The 20,443-nt window shown below is 43.6% G+C and overlaps 1 protein-coding gene across 3 annotated transcripts in view; it reads right to left on the minus strand.

Annotated features, from left to right (window-relative positions):
• Positions 1-20,443, minus strand: part of GRID2IP (Grid2 interacting protein) — a 106,406-nt gene that overhangs the window by 50,644 nt on the left and 35,319 nt on the right. The window contains exon 1 of one of the 3 annotated variants that reach the window (XM_084641913.1): positions 12,296-12,351. The exons of the other annotated variants lie outside the window; for them this stretch is intronic. Within the exon in view, the coding sequence (XP_084498039.1) occupies positions 12,296-12,309 (14 nt within the window). The 5' untranslated portion in view covers positions 12,310-12,351. Of the gene's footprint in view, positions 1-12,295; positions 12,352-20,443 lie in introns of those variants that run through there. 3 annotated transcript variants of the gene reach the window in all.

Consider the following 20,443-nt stretch of genomic DNA (forward strand, 5'->3'; position numbering starts at 1 on the left):
CCAGACTGACATTACATGAGTTTTCCCTTGGTGTGAACAAGGACAGTCAGGTTTAAAACTGGTTAGGTAAGTGTGTGATAAACACTTTTAAACATGACCATACTGGTCCATACGAAGGATAAAATTGCGTTTCATATTGTGCGATTTAAAAAATGTTAGTTAACATGTTCTAACTCAGTTACATTTCTCAGGATAGACAAGGCTTTAGAGGGTTGTGTCCGCCCAGACTCCTCTTACAAAGCTCACTCTGCTATAGATATGTACTGTGTACCTGTGGGATGCATGTTCCCAGCTTCAGAGCCAAACGCACATGTAACAAGGCGGTGTTATTTTAAAAGTAATTGTCGTTTTTATCTAACCTGGATCTTTATAAACCCCTGTCACCATAGTACCTAAGGACCACTTGTTTCTCCTTGTTTAATTAATATGAGCAAAGGATCTGCAGTGAATGTATCACGCTCACTCTTTTAAAAACTCACAAAACAGGCTGTAGTGATTTCTCTCTCTTAATATAGGAAAATTCCATTGCTCCAATTGTATTTCAGGGACAAGATATTTCCTTCCTTCCCACTATTCCCTTACCCAGTGCAGCACCTTGAAAAAGACACTTCTTTTTTTTTTTTTTGGAGGTTTCCAGAAACAGGTGTGCACTAATGATGTATGAACCAGAACCAGTCTGCTGTGATTTCTGTGTCAGGTATGGTTTCTGAACTGCAGACTTTCAGTGCAGTTTAGACTCCACAGTCCTGACCTCCAGTATGGTTCAGATGAAAGACTGGGAACAAGTACTGACCACAGTTAGCAAACAGAGAAGCCTGAAGCTTGTTCAGAGCTCCAAGTCAATTAGTGCTGACTCTATAGCGAAGAACGGCGCCTCCACTGGAGATAAGGATTCAATCAGAGAGGTTAGGGATGGAAAAAACCCTATGAGATTATCCAGTCCAGCTTCCTAACAGTGCAAGATGGTGCTTGTCAGTATTTTCATTCCTAGAGTTCCGACCAGTCTAGTTCTAAGAATCCGAAACAATGGAGCTTTCCATCCTTTCCCTTGGGGAAACTGCTCCACAGCCCGATACATCTCACCGTTGGGATGTTTCCCCCTGATATTCAGCCTAATTTTTCCCTTTCCTAGTTTCATCCCGTTATGCCTATATTATGTGTCATTCTAAATAATTCCTCCTCATCTTCAGCAATTACACGCCCCAGACTTCTGTTGTGTACTTGGCTTAACCAAACCAGATGCATTCAGCTCTTTGAATCTTTCCCCAATCCCTCCAGCCCCCTGAATTTTTTATTATTGTTTTTTCTTTTAACTCCCTCCAATTTCTCCGTATCTCTCTGATAATGCACAACAATATTCCCATTACAATCAGCCCAGAGCTAAATCAAGAGGGACTCTCACCTCCCTGCTTCACAACATGATACGCAAGAGCATATGTTTAAAGAATATAGTTTAATAAAACGGCAACAGCAGAAGGCACTAGTAAAATCAGCCTCACACTGTTTGTGGGGGTGGGACCCATTAGTCTGCTCTGCCAAAGATTATGAGACATCCTCATTAAATCTAACATCATGCATTATAAATGGAGAGAGAGAGATCAGTAAGACATACCGAAAATGTCGAGAGAAATTCCGGTCCTTTCCCATTGGTAAGCGTGTGATAGGAACAAAAGGAAGATTCTTCAGATCCTCAGGCAGATGACAGTCAGACTAGGATCACACCCAGGACACAGTCAGATCCAAACAAATGCAAACCACACACCAGCCAGTGCACCTGCTGTTACTTTACACCTCCCTCAGTGCTGAGGGATATGTATCCAGGTGGACCATTTGCCCATGAACTGTACCTGGGATAAGCCTCTCCTGTCTCCCCTTTCACGCTTTCCTCTTGTCTAGCTTCTTGCACTCTCTGTCCCAGAGTTGGGGGTTTACCACATAATAAGGTCTTCCTTGTTCATCAATTCTGCTTTTAAGGTCTGTTTTGCTTTTTATTTTGCCCAGTGGCTCAAGAGACGTTTTTGACTGTCCCCTGCCTCCCCACACCCAGGCAAGGAAGCCTCCTGCCTTTTCTAAAACTGCAGACACTGTCTCTGTAGTTCCAGCTGGAAACTATCTTGTAGCATTACTGCAAAGAAAGGAGGGCACCAATCTTTCTTGAACTCCAGAGGGATGCCTCTGATAGTGCTAATTAGTTGACTTCTAAAGTGTTTCTGTTTAAATTACATGCCATTATAATGCGTGAAAAGCCTTAAAGGAAAACAGCAACCAGAGACTCTGGATTGCTTAGCTGTTTTCAGACCTATCCTTCGGTGAGCTTTTACTCCTGTGGCTCAGTTCAGAGCCCTCTTTTGCCTGGAAGGCTATGGGTTCAAATCTGTTCCAGCAGACGGCTTTATTCCCAACCCTGATTCTTCAGGAGCTGGTGCTGCACTGGTGTAGGGTCTATCACCAATTTATACCCCTTCCAACTTATTTTCTTCTCTGCCTCTCAGTCACGATAACATTTCCTCCCCTTACGCTCCTGCTTCAAAATAGCACTGAAGGATCACACCAACTCTATTTCAGAATGAGAAATGGTGCCAAAGAAGCAACTGCCTTTCTTGTGGTGTCTCAAGCACACAGCAGGAGCCTATCTGTGTTTCTGTCCATTCACCTCGTGCCTCAGTACAATTTCATCACTGTTACATTTTGAAAAAAGCCCACTTGAGACCAATGTGATTCAGAGCCGAGTGCAATGCTCAGTCTCGTTCCTTACACCATTACCCAAGAGTATGCAGCAACACCAACACCAGCAGGAAGGACGGCTTCAGCATTCTCCCCTTCCCTCCTCTTCCCAGCCTTTCTACCTGCTTGCGCTCTTTGGCCATATTCCAGGAGCAGCCACAACCTCATGCCCTGGCAGGAAGGAGGTGCTCTGCTCTTGCAGGACTGAGTCCTTTATCTCCTCCTCTCACTCTCAGCTTCATGCCCTCTCTCTACCATGCTGTCCCCAAAACTGGAACAGTCTTCACATCTTCCTCTGCCAGGTATCCTCTCTCTCCTCAAACCCAATTACTCCAAGAATCTTCCCATTGTTCTTCTCATGATTAATAGTCCCCACACCCTTCCATATCTGACTGCTGGTCACTGTCCTACGTTTGTCTCATCTAATTTAGGAGAAATCCTGTTTGCCTTGCTCATGGCAGTATTCTCATTTGTGTCAAAAGCAGGCCCAACCTGGCTTATACTAAATCAATGGGTTGATTCTCCATGACCTTTCACCTTGTGTTGTCATTGGCGCATGAGCAAAAACAATGCACAGTGCATTTTTACTGTCATTTTGCACAAGGGTAGATGACAACCCAGGATGTTAGGCAGTGGAGGCCCCTTGAGATGATTCAGCTCAGAAAAGGGAGGTGATTTAGCTTTTATACTGCACACTCTTCAGTACCTTAATCCAGAGTTGTAAAGTGCCATGTAAATTTATGCTGCAGTGTACATTATTTATTCAGTAAAGAGAACATAATTTTAGAAAGTCCAACTGCAGCCCCAAGATATAAAAGCTGTATTATGCAAAGCAGCCCTCCAAGTCATTTCTGCCATGTTGGGAAGTCCAATCTTTAGAGCTATATAAAAAAAATCCCTGATTTTAATAATGTTGTCTTTCTACACAGCAAAGTATCTCGTTTATTAATAAAGAGGGCGCAGAGCTGCCAATCTAAGAAATTATCTTCAGGTAGCTATCAAGGGAATAAAAAATGAAAAATGTTTGATTTATCACCACAACAACTTGACCCTGAGCCTGTCAGTTGTGCAGAGAAACACACCTCAGAATGGATTAAAGCACTGAACTGTATTTGGATTACATCTGAGTTGTACTATATAAATTCCTCCAATAGGGCTACCAGCCTGGAAAAAACACTTCAGCCTTAAACATACACTGCCAGGTAAAAAAAATAAATTACTTATTCTTATTGTACAAACATCCTTGCCTGTTACAAATACAGCAAGAGCCTAGGTTATTAAACTGAATTAATTTTCTAAAATCCAATTTACTTTTCACAATTTTATGCTAGTTTTTTAATTTGTCAGTCACTCATATTCACTTTTGGATTCTAGCCAATTTCACTTTCAGGTTCTTAAGCAGTAGCCCAGTGCTGCAATGTGTAAGCCTCAAATGTTGCAGGGCACAATTAATGGTTTAAAAAACGAAAACCTGTTTCCACTGGGATTAAAAAAGAAATTCTTTCTAAAATTCGTATTAGTCTGTAAAGCTTTTTTACTAAACCTACATTTGGGGCCACATTTTACCTTCAGTACTCACTTAAAGTTGTTCATTCTCAACTCACAAATAGCCCAATTAATGCGCAAATCCGTATATTAGGGTTGTCCCACTTGACTTTTCACAGAACCGTGTCTCTTCCTGACATAAGCATTCTGCCGCCAAGCACTTGATGTAGCTAAATATATTTTCTGTGCCACTGCATGACATTGTCAAGGTTTGACTTAGTATTATGATGTGGTGGTATCTACCACTTCTCCAAAATGCAGATTCTGCATATGATATCACACCATCCCCCTAAAAGCAGAGGCTGTATCACAAGGTACCCTAGAGGTTTAAAGAGGTTAATGGGAACTGTTATTTGCAACTGAACACTATTAAAGAGAATTAAAACAAAGTTCCACCGCTACCACGCCTCTACTGCAGCACTTCAGTGGATACTCTCATGATAAATACCCCAAGCCTTAAAGTAGTTGGGGCAGGGGATGTTCTTTGTAAGTATGCTCAGAGAGATAGTGAAAACGTGTAAAGATCCTGCATATCCCGGAGAATAGAAGAGATGGAAAATCTGCAATACATGTGCATGTGTTTACAGTCCGTGTCTTGGAATCAGGACATCAACAACAACAACCCAGGAACATAAAAGCTTCTACAAAACAAGCTTTAGCAAGAAGGATTTGCAAATGGAAATTATTACTTCAGCTTCTGCAGCAAGTGCAGAACTGTAATTTTCACACAATGTATTTTTATGTGCACTAGACTATTATCCCCTGTAGTTTAAAGCTCAATTATTCGTTTAGTCACAGATGTTTTGCAGACGTGGCCATAATTATCATTAAAGAGAAATGAAGGCACTTTTCCACCTGAGAACAGATGCTGACTTGGGCATTATGTGATAGCTGTTTGTAAAGCAAGAAGAGCTAAGCAAATCAAAACAGAGAACAATGGGTCAAATTCTGACGTTCTGAACCAGACCTTCCCATCTTTACTCATACAAACCTTTGTCCAAAGTTGTCAGTTGGAGCTTTGACTGCATAAAGACTGAACACAAACTGGATAAGGATTTCAGGAGAACCAGAATATCCTTAGATTTGTAAGGTCTGAAGGGACTGTTAAAATCATCTAGTCTAATCTCCAGTCCTGCATAACAGCCCATAGAATTTCACACTGTAATTCCTGTATAAAGTCCATAACTTCTGGTTGAGTTAAAACCTTGAGCGTTTTTTTGAGAAAGAGGTATCTAGTCCTGAGTTAGAGACTCCAAGCAATGGAGAACCCACCACATCCATTAGTAAATTGTTCCAATGGCTAATTACCATCAGTGTTAAAAATCTGCACTTTATTCCAGTCTCAATTTGTCTAGTTTCAACTTCCAACCACTGGAGCTCCTTATGCCTTTGTCTGCTAAGTTAAAGAGCCCTCTGCTATCAGAAATCTTCTCCCCAGGTAGATACTTACAGATTGGGATCAAGTCACCTGTTAAACTTCTCTTTGACAAGATGAGATTGAGCTTCTTAAGTCTCTCACTGTAAGGCATGTCTTCAAGACCCTGAGTCATTCTTATAGCTCTTTTCTGAATCCTTTCCAGTTTTTCACTTCCTTTTTGAAATGTGGACACTAGAACTGTCAGAGTCTCACTAATCCTATAGACAGAGGCAACACCACCTCCTTACTCCTACTGAATATTCCCCGGTTTATATAGTCAAGAATTGTATTACTCCTCTTAGCCACAGCATCACACTGGGAGCACATGTTCAGCTGGTTATCCAACATAATCCAAAGTCCTCTCTATAACACCCTTTATCTTGAGAGATCCCCAAAGCACAGTCACCTCTGGCTGCCTTTTTGTATCAGCAACTCACAATATTTTTTTAGGAAGAGGGAAAATGGTGAAATACTTTAGCAGTTAAAATGAAAGGAGGAAATTAGGGAAGGAGAAGTCTCTAAACATCTCTAGTTAGCAGCATAATATACACAGTATTGCAAAGCGCTGTGTCACAGTGTATTTTTATAATACAACAGCAGCCTGATTTCTCCACTGCCTTGCACCTTACCTAGTAATTCCCACCAGTGCAAAGCGAATGCACAGTGCTGCCGTACCAACATGGCTGAGTTTTACACTCACGTTGCACAGGTGGAAATGAAATCACAGACCCTGATACTCTGCTACTCTCCCAGGTGCTTTGTGCTGCTCCAGTGTAAGAGAGCAGAGACACGGGCTCCAGATTTCTTGTTAAATGCTAGAAAAGGGTCAAGTGAAGTCTGTTATGTCATAGGGTACTAAACCAAGATAAGCAGAATCATTTGTATAGCCAATAAAGCTGATGTAGCATGTTTTTATTGATCCAGATAATTAGCTCAATGCTTTGAAGGAGGCATCATAATGGGGCATTGTTTAAACAAAAGAAGAAGTCCAATATCTTCATATTTTTCAGGAAAAGGGACTCATCTGGGATTCCTTCCCCCTATTCTTCCTCTTAGCCCTCCTCTCACTTCACACAGGTGTACACGGCTATACAAGGTACAGTGCAGAGGAGAATCACACTTGTTGGGTGGTAATGGCTCTCCCACCAACTGGTGAGGGCTGGATGTGATTCAGTTCAGAGTCCATATATTTTGCTTTGAGCATCAAAACCAGGGGGAGTAGGTGATACCTCCTTCCCTCTCTCCCAGGTACCGATGGTGCTGTTTCTGCTGCATTCCTGACACCAGCTGACCCAGGACCACAGCTCTAACCCTGAGTTTAGATCCCCTGCATAGCAGAATGTTTCTCTAACAGCAGGAAGATACCATATTAATCCCCTCTGCACTCACACACCCTGCCATCCTCTGTTCAGATAACTATTGATTGCCACTCTGACACCATCTCCCAGAACAAAAGGCCAGTGAGAGCTTCCCTGGAGCCACTGTAACACTTTGTGTTCATTAATGGGTGACCTTCCCTATTAATAGATGGGAGTCTGGTCCCTGGGGCGCTCTCACTTGTCACTACATGAGCTCCAGAGTCTGGGAGGAATCAGCAGAGAAGTACATGGGCTTGTAACATCCCTTTCAGCTACTGAAACTGACGTCACCTTCTGCTCAGGTAGTTTAATACATTCTGATCAAGTGGCTTTGTCCTACTGTGAAGGGTAATTCTGACAATCCTGCTTCAGAGACATACCTGAGACAGAGGGACTTCTCATTTAGAGGCAAAACAAACAGGAAAGTTTGTGTTGCATCATCTATTCTAAGCAGTTTAGCAAATAACAATGCCAAGCACCATTCATAAGCTGTGACCTAATCCCTTTGAACCAAGCATCAACTTACCCCCATGCTCCAGGCTCACCTCCAGAGGCCCAATGACCATGTCCCCCTCCTCTGCCAAGTACCACACACAGCCTGCAGGCTAAATCCTAGGGACATCTTGCCCCTCTGCACAGAAAAGTGCCACATACACAGGTAGTGGACCAGCCCACAGGGCCTGTGGTGATGACTTACTTGGTAGCCTACTCCAAAGCAAACCTGATTCCCACACTGCAAAGCAGATGGCCAGATCGCACATCCAGGCTTCAGCCTAACTTCTAGAGCCATTTTCTCAGAGTTATTTTGCAGTGGTGCAGTTAGAACAATTCCTACCTTTCCCATGAGTGCAGGCTCTGCCAACAGCAGCTGCAGCCTGCCTCTCTCCAATCAATCAGTCTAGACTTTTGTGGGAGAGGGGGTTATTTCTGCAGACACTCTACCTTCTTTTGATTCCCCTACTTCATACTGCCTCTTTCTAGGCTAGGGTGACCAGATGTCCTGATTTTATAGGGACAGTCCCAATTTTTGGGTCTTTTTTTATATAGGCTCCTATTACCCCCCATTCCCTGTCCCGATTTTTCACATCTGCTGTCTGGTCACCCTATTCTAGGCCCTGTGCCGTCACACCCTTCATCTGGAACCAAACAAGAACCCCTCCGCTCATGACAGAGCAGGCAGACTGGGACCAAACACCTCCATAGGCTGCACCTCAGAATTCTGACAGTAGCCAGCAGCACTCTGTAGTATTCTGAATACTGCATGGAGGCCCTCCCACTCAATGAAATACATATACCACAGTGAGAAACTACTCCATCCGGGAAAGAGTACAAGCAAGGCTCAAAGGTATTTTATGAGGCAGATGCTAGCAAACCTGGTCTCTGTGAAGGGGATGTTACACTGGAGATGAACTGGTTCGACTTATCTGTAGATCAGAAAGTTAGGAGAGCAGGCTGACTTGTTTCCCTCATAACAGATCAGCATGTTCTAGCAGGCTGATTGGTTCCTGCAGGCAGGTGCTGCTTAGCTGGTGAAACTGAGTGTTTGTAGTCAGCTCCCACACATCACTTTGCCCAGCACCTTCCCCATTACCATCTGCAGCTCCTTCTGTTCGGACTCCTACTGTGTGCCATCTACGGCACCCCCGTGCGCTGAGAGAGCAAAGGATCGGGATCCAAACTCCAAGGGCCTTATTCTCCATTGCCCTGCACCTTGTGCATTCATTTACACCAGTGCCAAGTGGGGGTAAAACACACCCAATCTGAATAGTAGTGCCTTGCATCCCCTTTGCATTGGTGTAAAGCACTACACCACAGACAAGGTTGACATGGAATAAGGCCATGAGTCCTCTCTCATCCTCCATCATGCCTCCATACCCAGAAGGACTTCATAGGAGAGCCCAAAGTCCACAATCTGAATTCCTTTTACTTATTTTAGACATGGGTCCTATTAGAATCCAAACTTCCCTAAAGTATAAGGGGAGATAGAGCTAGGGTTCTGACAATCCTCAGCCTCAGCCAGCACGAAACAGCCCTGCCAAGGTAGCTGGGGATTCTCCTGCTGTAAAGCCAGGATAGCTGGCTTGATAGGGAGATGGGGAGCAGGCAGACGGTTGGCAAAAGTGTGGCCAAACCATGCTGCAGTCCCATAACTGGAATCTCCTTCCTTTGAAGTTTTTAAGGTCAGGCTTGACCAAGCCCTGGCTGGGATGATTTAGTTGGGGATTGGTCCTGCTTTGAGGAGGGGGTTGGACTAGATGACCTCCTGAGGTCCCTTCCAACCCTGATATTCTATGATTCTATGATAACAGACCCTAAAGGATTGTTTTTGCCAACATAAATTAAAGCTGCCCTCAGGTTGCTTTAAATTACACGAGGGGCCAAAGCAGTCCTCAGTGAGCCCTGGGTACTGGTGCAGCTGTGCGGCTGCAGCACTTCAGTGAAGACGCTACTACTCTGCAGACTGCTTAACCCTGCCTACATGTCCTTCCCCCTGAAGGGTAGAGCAGCCTGCACTCCCATGGACAGGCAGGTAGCAGTTATCCCCCCACCCCATACTAAAACTGAAAAGAGTGGGCCTGATCCTTTTCTCACATATACCAATGAAAACTGGAGTCTGCCTCTGGAAGTTAGTGGAGAGTTAGTGATGTAAAACTGCTGGAAGTGAGAGGTGACGTGGGCTCCTTACTTCTGCTTTTAGAAGTGACATTTCAGTATGGTAGAAAGGGGGCTCCGGGTTTTGTGAAAATATACCATCCCTCCAAGGAAGTAAATACATGTAAATGCATTTCTAACTCTAAAGGGTTGCTGTGTATCAGCAACAGCTTCTTCCAAGCATGTCCAATCATGTTGCTCTATTCAGGGTCTAGTCTGTTTTTTAAACTCCATGATCTGGAAATAAGAACTAATTCAGCTTCCCACAACTGTTTCATTTACAGAAAGCTAAAAACATTTTTGAATCGAACAATTACTTTCTGACATAAAAGTTACAAATCATTTAAAAAAATATAACCTGCTACCTGTTTTGATCAAACCATTCCTGACACCATGAGAAAGGACTATGTCAAAACAAAGAGCAGTATCTTCACAGGAGAGTTTACACTGGGTCATACTGGTCATGACCTATTTGACCTTTCCCCAATGTAAAAGGAGCCTCACTCTCAGTCATTTTGATTCTTGCTATCCAGTTGCAGATACCTTTTCTGCTGCCCTAATTCCTTTTTTGGTCACTTAACATATGTCTGACTAGAAGATTAGTGAGTTTTTAAAGGGAAATAAGCAAGAAGCTGCTTTTCCTCCTTTATCTCTCCTGCTTTGCACAGAATTTCACAGAGGATCTGCATGGATTTTTAGACAAGATGAGAGCATTCTTTGTTTTGAAGTTCTAAATTCTGTACAAAATCAGCAAGACAAAATAAAGCAAATCCAACGGGGATACTGTCTCTCTCTCTCTCTCTTACTAGCAGTATTTCCACATAAAAACAGAGAAAATATCCATCGTATCTCAGAGGAGCAGATCTTTGGGTGGCGGGAGTGGGGAAAATGGCACAAACTAAAATATATAAATCCCTCTGGCTAAAATTAAATTTCTTATCCAGTCAGTGTCACAGATGGCTGGAGAAGTTTAATACTGTGACATTCCAAGCAATTTTATTGCTGTGAAAAACAAGCCAAGAAAAATAGATTGTGTCTGAACCATTATTAAAATGAACTTAGTGGAATCTCTTCAGTAATAGAAGAATCCCTGATGGGCAGAGGTTTTATCTTTGTCAGAAATCTAAAATGACTGTGATAAAAAAGGTTTCAGAGTAGCAGCCGTGTTAGTCTGTATTCACAAAAAAAAAAGGAGTACTTGTGGCACCTTAGAGACTAACCAATTTATTTGAGCATAAGGTTTCGTGAGCTTCATGCATCCAATGAAGTGAGCTGCAGCTCACGAAAGCTCATGCTCAAATAAATTGGTTAGTCTCTAAGATGCCACTAGTACTCCTTTTCTTTTTGTGATTAAAAAAAAAAATCACTCATACTCCCATCTCCATGGAAGGGGGGTTGTTCATGGAATACACTGTTTGGTTTTCTCCCAACAAATGTAGGTTGCTTAAAAAGCAGTCAAATAATTTACAATAAAGAAAGTACCAGTAATACACTGTACCGCTGAATGCTAAAATACAGCCTGAAGAAAAGATTATACAAAAATGTATAATAAACTTCATAACATCCCTAGAGTTATCAACTTATGAACAAATATGTTCTGAGGTCAGTGGAATAGACAGGAAGATTAGCATCTGAACGTACCCTGCGCTACACACATTCAGCTATTCAAGCCCCAAGTTAAAGGGACATTTATAGTTTGTAAAAACAAGCTTTTATAACACTGAAGATCAACAGAAAGAGTCAATTAATGTCAGTCAAGCTGATTGTGATAGAGTTAAACATTTCCACAACTTAACAACTCGAATGAAAATGGTTGTTTTTATACCCAAACACTACTGTACTGGGCACCTAAAAGCGAAACAGACAATAACAAAAAGTGACTGTGACTTCACGGATGTTCACTGTCCAAGCCAAGAGAAATGCAAAATGTTAACAAAGAGCAGAAAGAGCGACAAGTTCACTGGATTTTTAAGGCACTAAAATGCTGTTAGTAACTTAAGAAAGAAATCTGTTTTTAAGTTGTGTCCCTTTAAAGTATCTGGGAAAAGACACTCAGTCATTCTGAGACAGCATTAGGAAGTATCAGGAAGAGATGTGCTGCAGCCTGACACTTCCCTGCTGATACTGCAACTCCTCCATGTAATGAAAACAGTTGTGAAATGAAAGAAGAACCCAGAGGCTCACACACTGTTGGGATCCCAGCTGACCCCAAATGAACCAAAATCACAACACAGTCACTTTCTAACTTAAATGTGTGACACCCCCACCTCCGCACACCCATACCCAAGTTCAACCCGGAGGCATTTCCCAACTAACAAGAGAGTTCCATTGTCTGGAGTCACTGTTTGAAAAGACCAAGTGCCTGAGGAATAGAGGAAAAAGTTTCCCTATCTCCCTCTACTTGGCTGAGTCCCACTGACCCAACAAGTCACCTCTGACGGAAGCCCTTGTACAGGGAGGATGTTTAGCATTAATTAACTTTAGCCAGCTGAGTTTTTGCAGTGTCCGGTGTTATCATTAGATTACGGAATTAAGTTGTTAAAAATCATTCCAGTTCCGCCCCCTGACTCCCCCAGGAAAGGTCTCATTTGTTACTTACCCAAGGCAGCTCATCTTTCCTTCTCGCTGCTGTATTTCATCATATCTGAGCAGAACTAAAATTGTGCACTTTACTATGTACACCAACCATATGGGCAAGGGGACTGAGTGCAGTGAGGAATTGGCACAGCACATGCATTATCCCTGCTATCCACAATGAAACGGATGAAAATGTCAGCAAATTAAAATCTGCAGGAGCTTAATTCTGGATAAATGGGCTGAAATCCATTGGAAAAAAAAATCAACCCTAGCACGGAGGGAGGGGGAGTGTTTCTCCAGAAGGGGGACTTGATTGTGTGCTAAATCTCTGGCTTCTTGAGGTATGCCAAAAAAGCACCTGGCAGGAAATATGTTAAATCATTAAGGGGGGAGACAGGGAGGCATATGGAGGAATCATCAAAGGAGGAGACCCAACAGCAACAGCAGCATCCCCAAATTAAATCCAGCTAGTGCAAAAAGGAAAAATCCAATCAGGCTACAGCTAGGGTTAGCAGCTAAACTGGGGATTTATAAGCTGCATTACTCTGCACACAATACATGCCAGCATGAAAAAATCTGCATCATATTCAGAGGTGTGCTTTAACCAGAGAAAGAATGCACTTGTGATGCTGTGATCCAGGGAAGGGGACAGTGCACAGTAAGCTGTGGGCTGAGAGATGACAAGTAAATGCACATCCTGCATGGGGGGCACAGACAGAGCTTCACTGTCCAAAGGGCAGACCACAGAGGGGTTTGCTGGGGGACCCAATTATAGGACTCCTAATCTCACCATTTCTCTATGAAAAAAATCACTGAACTTGTGCTGAAATCTACAATTAAAATAATTCACCAGAGAATTAACATGCAGAAGGACTGTATATATTTTATTGTGAAACCATTGGATTCCAGCGATAAAAACAAGAATACTCTCATGCACACATCTCCATTCTGCTTTATCTTCTACTTCTGGATGCACAGTGAGTCCCTGGATGCCCCAAGACTTCAGATACAAAGTACCACACTGGTTTAGAAATGGGCCAGAAGTCAGTGTCCATCTGTACCTCCTATATCTAGGAATTTTTGTAGCCCATATTACTACAGTATCTGGGTCTAGGAGTCACTTGGGCAGGAAGCGGACTTGCAGAGGACTTTACTGGCTTTTGATGTCATATGGTGCTAATGATTTCCTGTCTTGCACACTTTATAAGAGAGAATTCAGTAGTCACATTGAGTGGCTGAATATACAGCCACCAAAAGAAGTCAAAGGCTCAGGCTCCTCTTCTTATGTAGAAATTCAGCATTTGTAAACCCATGGCATGCTGACCATGAATGACTGAGTCACTACATAAAATGTAAAGGAAATTAAACAGAGATGCTGGGGAAAGGTTTCAATGCGGGTGAAAAATTACCAGAAGACTGAGTTCCTTGGTTTAATCTCCAGCACAGGTACAGAACAGCAACAAGCCTCCCCAACTCTACTGCACCCTGATCTGACAGGCCACCTCCCAAAAGGAACTGAGGCTCCAGGGCCCATTTAGTGCTTGGTCTTTCTTCTGAGACAACCAGCAAGGAAGCCAATTAATCCCATTTGTGGTGACAGGCTTTTTATTATGTGGACATCTTTCTACTGGATAGAAACCATCAACTCATTTCAGCCACTAAACAACATCAGTTGGTAAGAGAGACAAGGTAGGGGAGGTAATATCTTTTATTGAACCAGCTTCTGTTGGTGTGCATGACAAGCTTTTGAGCCACACCAAGCTCTTCTTCAGCAAGGTACTCCCAGCCTCATAGCAAAATGCAAGATGGAACAGATTTTTTAGCATGAGTAGTTAGCACATATTGTAAGCAACCATTAGTTGGGAACAAATTTCAGCAACCTGAGCTGAATTCAAATTGACAGCAAACAGGTAACAGGTTCCATCTCATTTCATCTATTCCGAGTCATCCAGTCCCCTTACAAAGGGCATTTGCTGACTTTGCTCAATTTAGCTCAGTTTATGAGGGTCACATTCAATTTATTGGCTGCAAACACCATGTAGTGAGTCTCTGAATGAGCTCTGCACAGGTGAGCTGCTGTCATTGTGGAAACCCTTAGCTTCATCTGAACCTCATAAAAAAATTTAAGTCACACTGTTCTCAGTACTGCACCAAACTCCTTACATAGCTAATACTCAGGCAAAACCACCATTCACTTAAGTGGGAATGTGACAGGGACTTGACTGGCAGGGAAGGGATTAACCTGTCTGCTTAGGAACAGCCTCAGCTGCTAGCAATAATTGCAGACAGTCAAGGAGAGGTCACATGACTGAACAGGGTCAGCTGATAATTGGGCAAGCTCTGAGCTTAGCAGGAGAGATCTGTAGGGAGTAGAAGGGTTCTTTTATAATAAATCCAGGAAATACTATGATGCTCTCTGCAGTGGGTAGGGAGTCAGCCTAGGAAATAGCCAGAAAGGGCTGATGGGAGACCAGGGAAGCCTGGGGGAAAGAATCTCCAGAGAGACTCAGGGTCTGGAGTGAGAGTAGCAGAACCCTCTATTCAGAGGGAACTGGGGAGCTGAGATGTGAAGCTCTGATATGAGGGTGATTAGGGAATCCAGATGAAGGAGGGCTACAAGGACGTGGGGAACTTTGAGCTGAGGCTGAAGAGTTGAAAAGACTTGGTGATGTTGAACTTCTTGTTTATACAGGGGCGGGAGTATGGAATGACTCTACAACTTAGCAGGAGTCTCCATCACTTAGATGCACTAGAACTGGCTTGTGTGAGAGGAGGGAGACTGAAGTGTCTGGAGCTGGGAGATAAGGTGATGGTGTCACAGGGAGTCTTGCTGCTGTAAGAATCAAGCAAAAGCAGTGTGAACACCTCAGAATATGGCTCCCTTAGAACCCTGGTGTTTCAGGTGAATGCTGAGGACCGTGTCTTCAAAGGGTCCTTGTCCATGAACTTTCAAACAAGACAGTATGTTTAATCACAAAAGGCATAGCTGCAGAAAAATTGATGCTTAAAAAAAGCCTCAGCCTTCCTCCGTGTGTGTGTGTGCATGCCTGTGGGTGGGTTTTGTTTTTGAAGAGGTAAAGAACTTTGGGAAGGCTTGCTTTCTCTTAAAAAAAAGATTAGCTGGGAAATTTCTAGTTAAAAAATGGAAATGTGTAAATACATAGTTAAGGTCACTCAAACATCTCTAACTCTGCCCCTGCATCCCTGTCCACAGAACTGAAAACAAGGGCTTAAATGTGCTCTCAGGTCAACATACATCTTCAGCACACCAGTGACTCCAAACACTGAGAAATTATCTGACTGGCTGACCTCACTCAGGTTGATAGACTGTATACTGCTGTATCATTCATACTGAAGTGTGTCTTTAGATCACTACAGCCAATGACTTCTGTCTTCTTTAAGACCAGGCATTTGCATCTTAAGTCACTTGATTTGGGACAATGCCCCTAGTGTATGAGGGATCCCAAAGAGTAAATGTGTTGGCATGCTGGGAGACAATATAGACTCTCAGGGCTGGAATTCAAAGCCTGGGTAGATGTTTTTGAAACTCCCCCTAGGCGCCTACCTATATCTTAGATGCCTAAATAGCTTTGAAAATCTGGTCCATAGTGCCCAACCCTGCAAGATGCTGAATGCACTCAAGTCCCACTAAAGCCAAAGGGAGCGCAGGGTGCTCGGCACCTGGTAACAACAGGCCCAAAGCAACTGAACGCCCCACCAGGACACATTGTTTCAGTCCACATAGCACTGAGTCATTCCTCTCAGTAAACTGGAGCATTCCTCAGGGGTTTTTACACCAAGTGCTCTGCACAGACAGCTGTGAGCTTGACTGGATTAGAAGAGTTCCCCAGAGCCAAACATCCTCCTTGGGGGCCCAGCTGGCTCTCCAGCCAAGAGGTGATCTTGACAGCTGCAGACTGCAGGGAAGTGTTAGGACTAAATGCTCAATCAAATATTAAACCAGGGCCACACTTACTGCACAGCTCCTCGACCACAAAAAAATCACTACCATTAATTATACTTAGTTCTCTTAGTCTCCAGGTCTGGAGGCTTTGAATTAAAGGGAACTTATCTGCTTGCTTTGTAAAGCAGCTCCTTCTATTCCCAGATCTCACTTCTGTCTCTGTATTGTCCCCAACTCCTTTACTCTAGGGTCACAATCCACAGGTGGCCAAGAGAGTTACAGTTCACAGACTTGAGAACTGCTGTTCCTGGTGCTCTGGTGGATGGTTTGCTGGTGCATCATCAGGTCTCTGGTTTGCTGCTGCTGCCCAGCTTCTCTGGGGGTTGGCACCAACAAGGTGGAAAAACTAGATCTCACCTCCTCCCCCCTGAACTCTGATCCTCCAGAAAGAGGCACTGAGCACCCTCTGCTCCACTGGGGTGGAGAGTGCACAGCACCTTGATGACTAACACAACACAAAAGGGTGGGCAGAATTCCAGACAGCATCAACACAAAGGGAGATGGAACGAGAGGGAGGAGCAAATCAAAGTACATTGGGGTATGAAAGCAAGAGGAATCCTCAGGCAGGGGTGAGAGTCAAGCAAATGTACGTTACCCACCAGCCCTCAGCACAAACCATTACAGCCCCCTCCCATCCCAGACAGTCACTCCAGGACCTCCATGCTACTCAGCCTTCAGGCTGCATGTGCCCTCATGGCATGTCCTCAGGCTGATTTCAGAGGGGGAAGGAGAGAGGCTGGGCATTTGTATTGGGTTTTTTTAAACAGCTAGGAAACTAAATTAAAGCAGGAGACAGCTCCTTTCACCATTTCCTTCTGCTTGGCTTGAAATCCTTGGAGACTTCACAAGTCTGCTGTGCTGAGTAGATTTCCATACTTTAGTCTAGCAAGACTGAGAGGGGATTCCATATGCTAGTCTAAGGACCCTGCTGCCCCGATACAATAGCTCAGAGTTAAAGAACATATGATTCAATTAGTAGCATCCAGAAACCCTTATCCAATTTGCACTGATTGCCATTCACCGGAATGTGCGGAATACAGTACAGACCCATGTGAATTACAGCCTGTGTGCACTCTCCCCAGGTATGCTGTAGGTCCACACACATTTCTAATATATTAATAGCAATATTTTTCCTCAGAAAACCTCCAGATGCTTAACAAATATGCCTTTCAAAGCCCCCCAGCCCTCCTGAAATGTAGATATTATATTACCCCAAACTTACAGAAGAATAAATTGAAGCACAAAGCAGTTAAGTGACATGTGCAGGAGCAGAGTCTGAAAAAGAACTCAGGAGTAATGACTCCCTGACACCTGCTCTATCCATTAGACCTCATTCCACCTCTGCTGCAAAGGAAACGTACCCTGACCTGTGCTATCTGTCTCTTACGCTCTACAGCAAATTCAGGGTCTCAGCCCTTATCTTCAAGGCATTCAGTGGTCTGGGTCAAGAATACCTAAAAGATCATCTAAAGTTCCAGGATAAGGACCCTGGCTGACAGGTCTGCTCCTCTGGCCCAATGGAACCTAGGGATGTAAGATATTAACCGGTTAACATTAGTCTTACTGGTTAACCCGCCTTAACCGTTAACCCCTGGGACGGCTGACCCCAGCAACCTTCGGCCGGCCGGATGGCCAGCCCGCCAACCCCAGCAGCCCTGGGCCGACTGGCCAGCCAGCCAACTGACCCCAGCCCCAGCCACACCACTCAGCTGGTCAAATCCGACCCCAGTCCGAGCTTCGGACTGGCCAGAGCAGCCCCAGCCCCTCTCCCTTTAATCAGTTAACTGTTTAAACAATCAGAGGGGTAGCTGTGTTAGTCTGGATCTGGATCGGCATGCATCCAACTAAGTGGGTATTCACCCAAGAAAGCTCATGCTCCAATACGTCTGTTAGTCTATAAGGTGCGACAGGATTCTTTGCCGTGTTTAAACAATATAATTATAATTGGTTAAACAGTTAACTTTTTAAACAATATTTTACATCCCTAAAGGAACCATCAACTGCAAGGGTAAAGCTCTCTTGTGCAGCAGACTGAATTTTTCAGAGACTGGTCCAAGACTTTGAAATGAACTCCCCCAGGAACTAAAAACTACCTCAAACTTCACTATCTTTGATTCCAAGTCCCAGGTGCACTTGTTCCACCTGCCTGTGCTAATAGCACACAGCCAAAAACAAAAAAGCCATATGCATTTTTCCCCTTAAGAAGAGGAAAGAGAAAGGAAGGGAGCACACGTGACAAATGCTAGTCATGTCACTTAATGCATTTATTGGTGGTGTGCAGATACCATGATGATGGATCTGGTACAACAACCTGGATCCAAGGACTTGACTTAAACCCATCCCTAGTGGAAAAGGTAGAAGGATACCTGATGGAATAAATCCATCTCAAGCCGTGTAGGAATAACCAAAAACTATATACAACATCCAGTAAGTCTGCAGCAAATCAGGGCATCTCATCATCTTTCATTCTGGATAGCTCATGGAAAAGCTCTGCTCAATCAGCAGCAGCAGTCAAAAAAGCAAACTAAATGTTAGGCTAGTGAAACAATGAGATGGAGACTAATGCTGAAAATCTTCTAATACTTTTATCTGACTGAATGATCTCTACCTGGAATACTCTATTTAGTTCATGTCACCCTGCCTCAAAAAAGAAAACAGAACTAGAGGGGGCTCAGAGATGCTCAATGAGAAGTTGGAGAAACTTCCTCATGAAGAGAAAGTGAATGGTCTGAGACTGTGTAACATTTTAAGAGAGGAGACAAATAAGAAGGAACACATTAGAGGCATACTAACTAACTGTTATAGAGAAGATAAAGGGGTTGCTTCTATTTACCGTTTTCTCATAAGGTGACATTTAATGAAACCAAAACTGAGCAAAGGAAATGCTTTTTACAGAACATATAATTGACCTGTGGGACTCACTGCCACAAGATATCAGTGGAGCCAAGCACATAATAGAATTAGACATTTATATTCCCCATTTATTAGGGAAATAAACTCTCATGCTTGAGGGCATGAGCCAACCACAAAGTTCTGGGGGTTAGGAGGGAACATACCCAGGGCAGGTTATTCCATAATTGCCCAGTAAGGGCTCCCTGGCCCCTTTCTCTGAAGCAGCTCATACTGGTCACTATCTACCTGGCCTAGATGGACCACAGGTCTGATCTGGAATGGCAACTCCTATGTCACTATCACTATACTTACATACATCTGTAGAGCTGGAGAAAGCACAAGAGATCATGCTAAGGGAATTCTGGGGCTCAGTTCCCCCCTATGTCTGAGCTGGGCCAGGGGAAGGGGCATTAAGGAATTTGAACCAGCTCCATAATTCTGCACTGACAAGGCTAAGAGCTCCCCACACCAGAGTGTAAGGGGGCTGGTGCAGGTTTCCACCAACAGGGGGTTCCTCCCCATCAGAGGAATTCAGAGCAATGTTCTGGCCCCTTCATACCACCCTAGTGATGCAAAAGCATCACTGCACAATGCAAAATCCAATCCCTGGTGTTAGACATATACAGCAAACTGAAAAACTGAAAAAAATCCAGCATAGGCAGCTCATATTGTACACAAGGCAAGACACACAGCCTGGCTCATGCTTCCAGCAATGCAGCTGGCAAACAGGAACCTTGGTTTCTACAGCAATGTTTTCTCTCAAACTCATTTCATTAGATTAGATGGTAAATCTTTTCCCTAAGCTAAGTATTTAATTCACATGAAACTGAGATTAGCTGCCCAGGACACCGAGCCCTCCTACCCCAGCCCTAACCTTTCACACCAGGGCACAGGGAGTGATTAAGGGTTTTTTTAAAAATCAGTTATTTTCCAAATCACAGGAAACAAAATTTGAAGCTGCCTTGATGGCTTTGCCCTTTTGGGGAATCAGATGCTGGGGAGTGACAGCTCTGATTGTGCTTCAGAAATTCATGCATTACCGTCAGGAGAGTAATAGATGATTACTACTTTGACTTCAGACTCTGACACAACATGATTTATTTATTTAGGGAATAAAATGAACAGTAAGGAAAACAAGCAACAGGCAATGCTCCATGGGCTTAGAGGTCCAGAAGGAATAAGCATCTGAAAGTTCAGGTGCTCATTTGAATCCCCTGTATGGAAAAATCCTATATAATTTCAAAGGATTGAAGACAATACAGTTCCATAGTAATGGAACAGGGTCTACAGAAATGATGTGAATACCAAAGAGAA

The sequence above is a fragment of the Lepidochelys olivacea genome, assembly GCF_965140295.1.
Source record: "Lepidochelys olivacea isolate rLepOli2 genome assembly, chromosome: 10".
Classification (NCBI taxonomy): domain Eukaryota; kingdom Metazoa; phylum Chordata; order Testudines; family Cheloniidae; genus Lepidochelys; species Lepidochelys olivacea.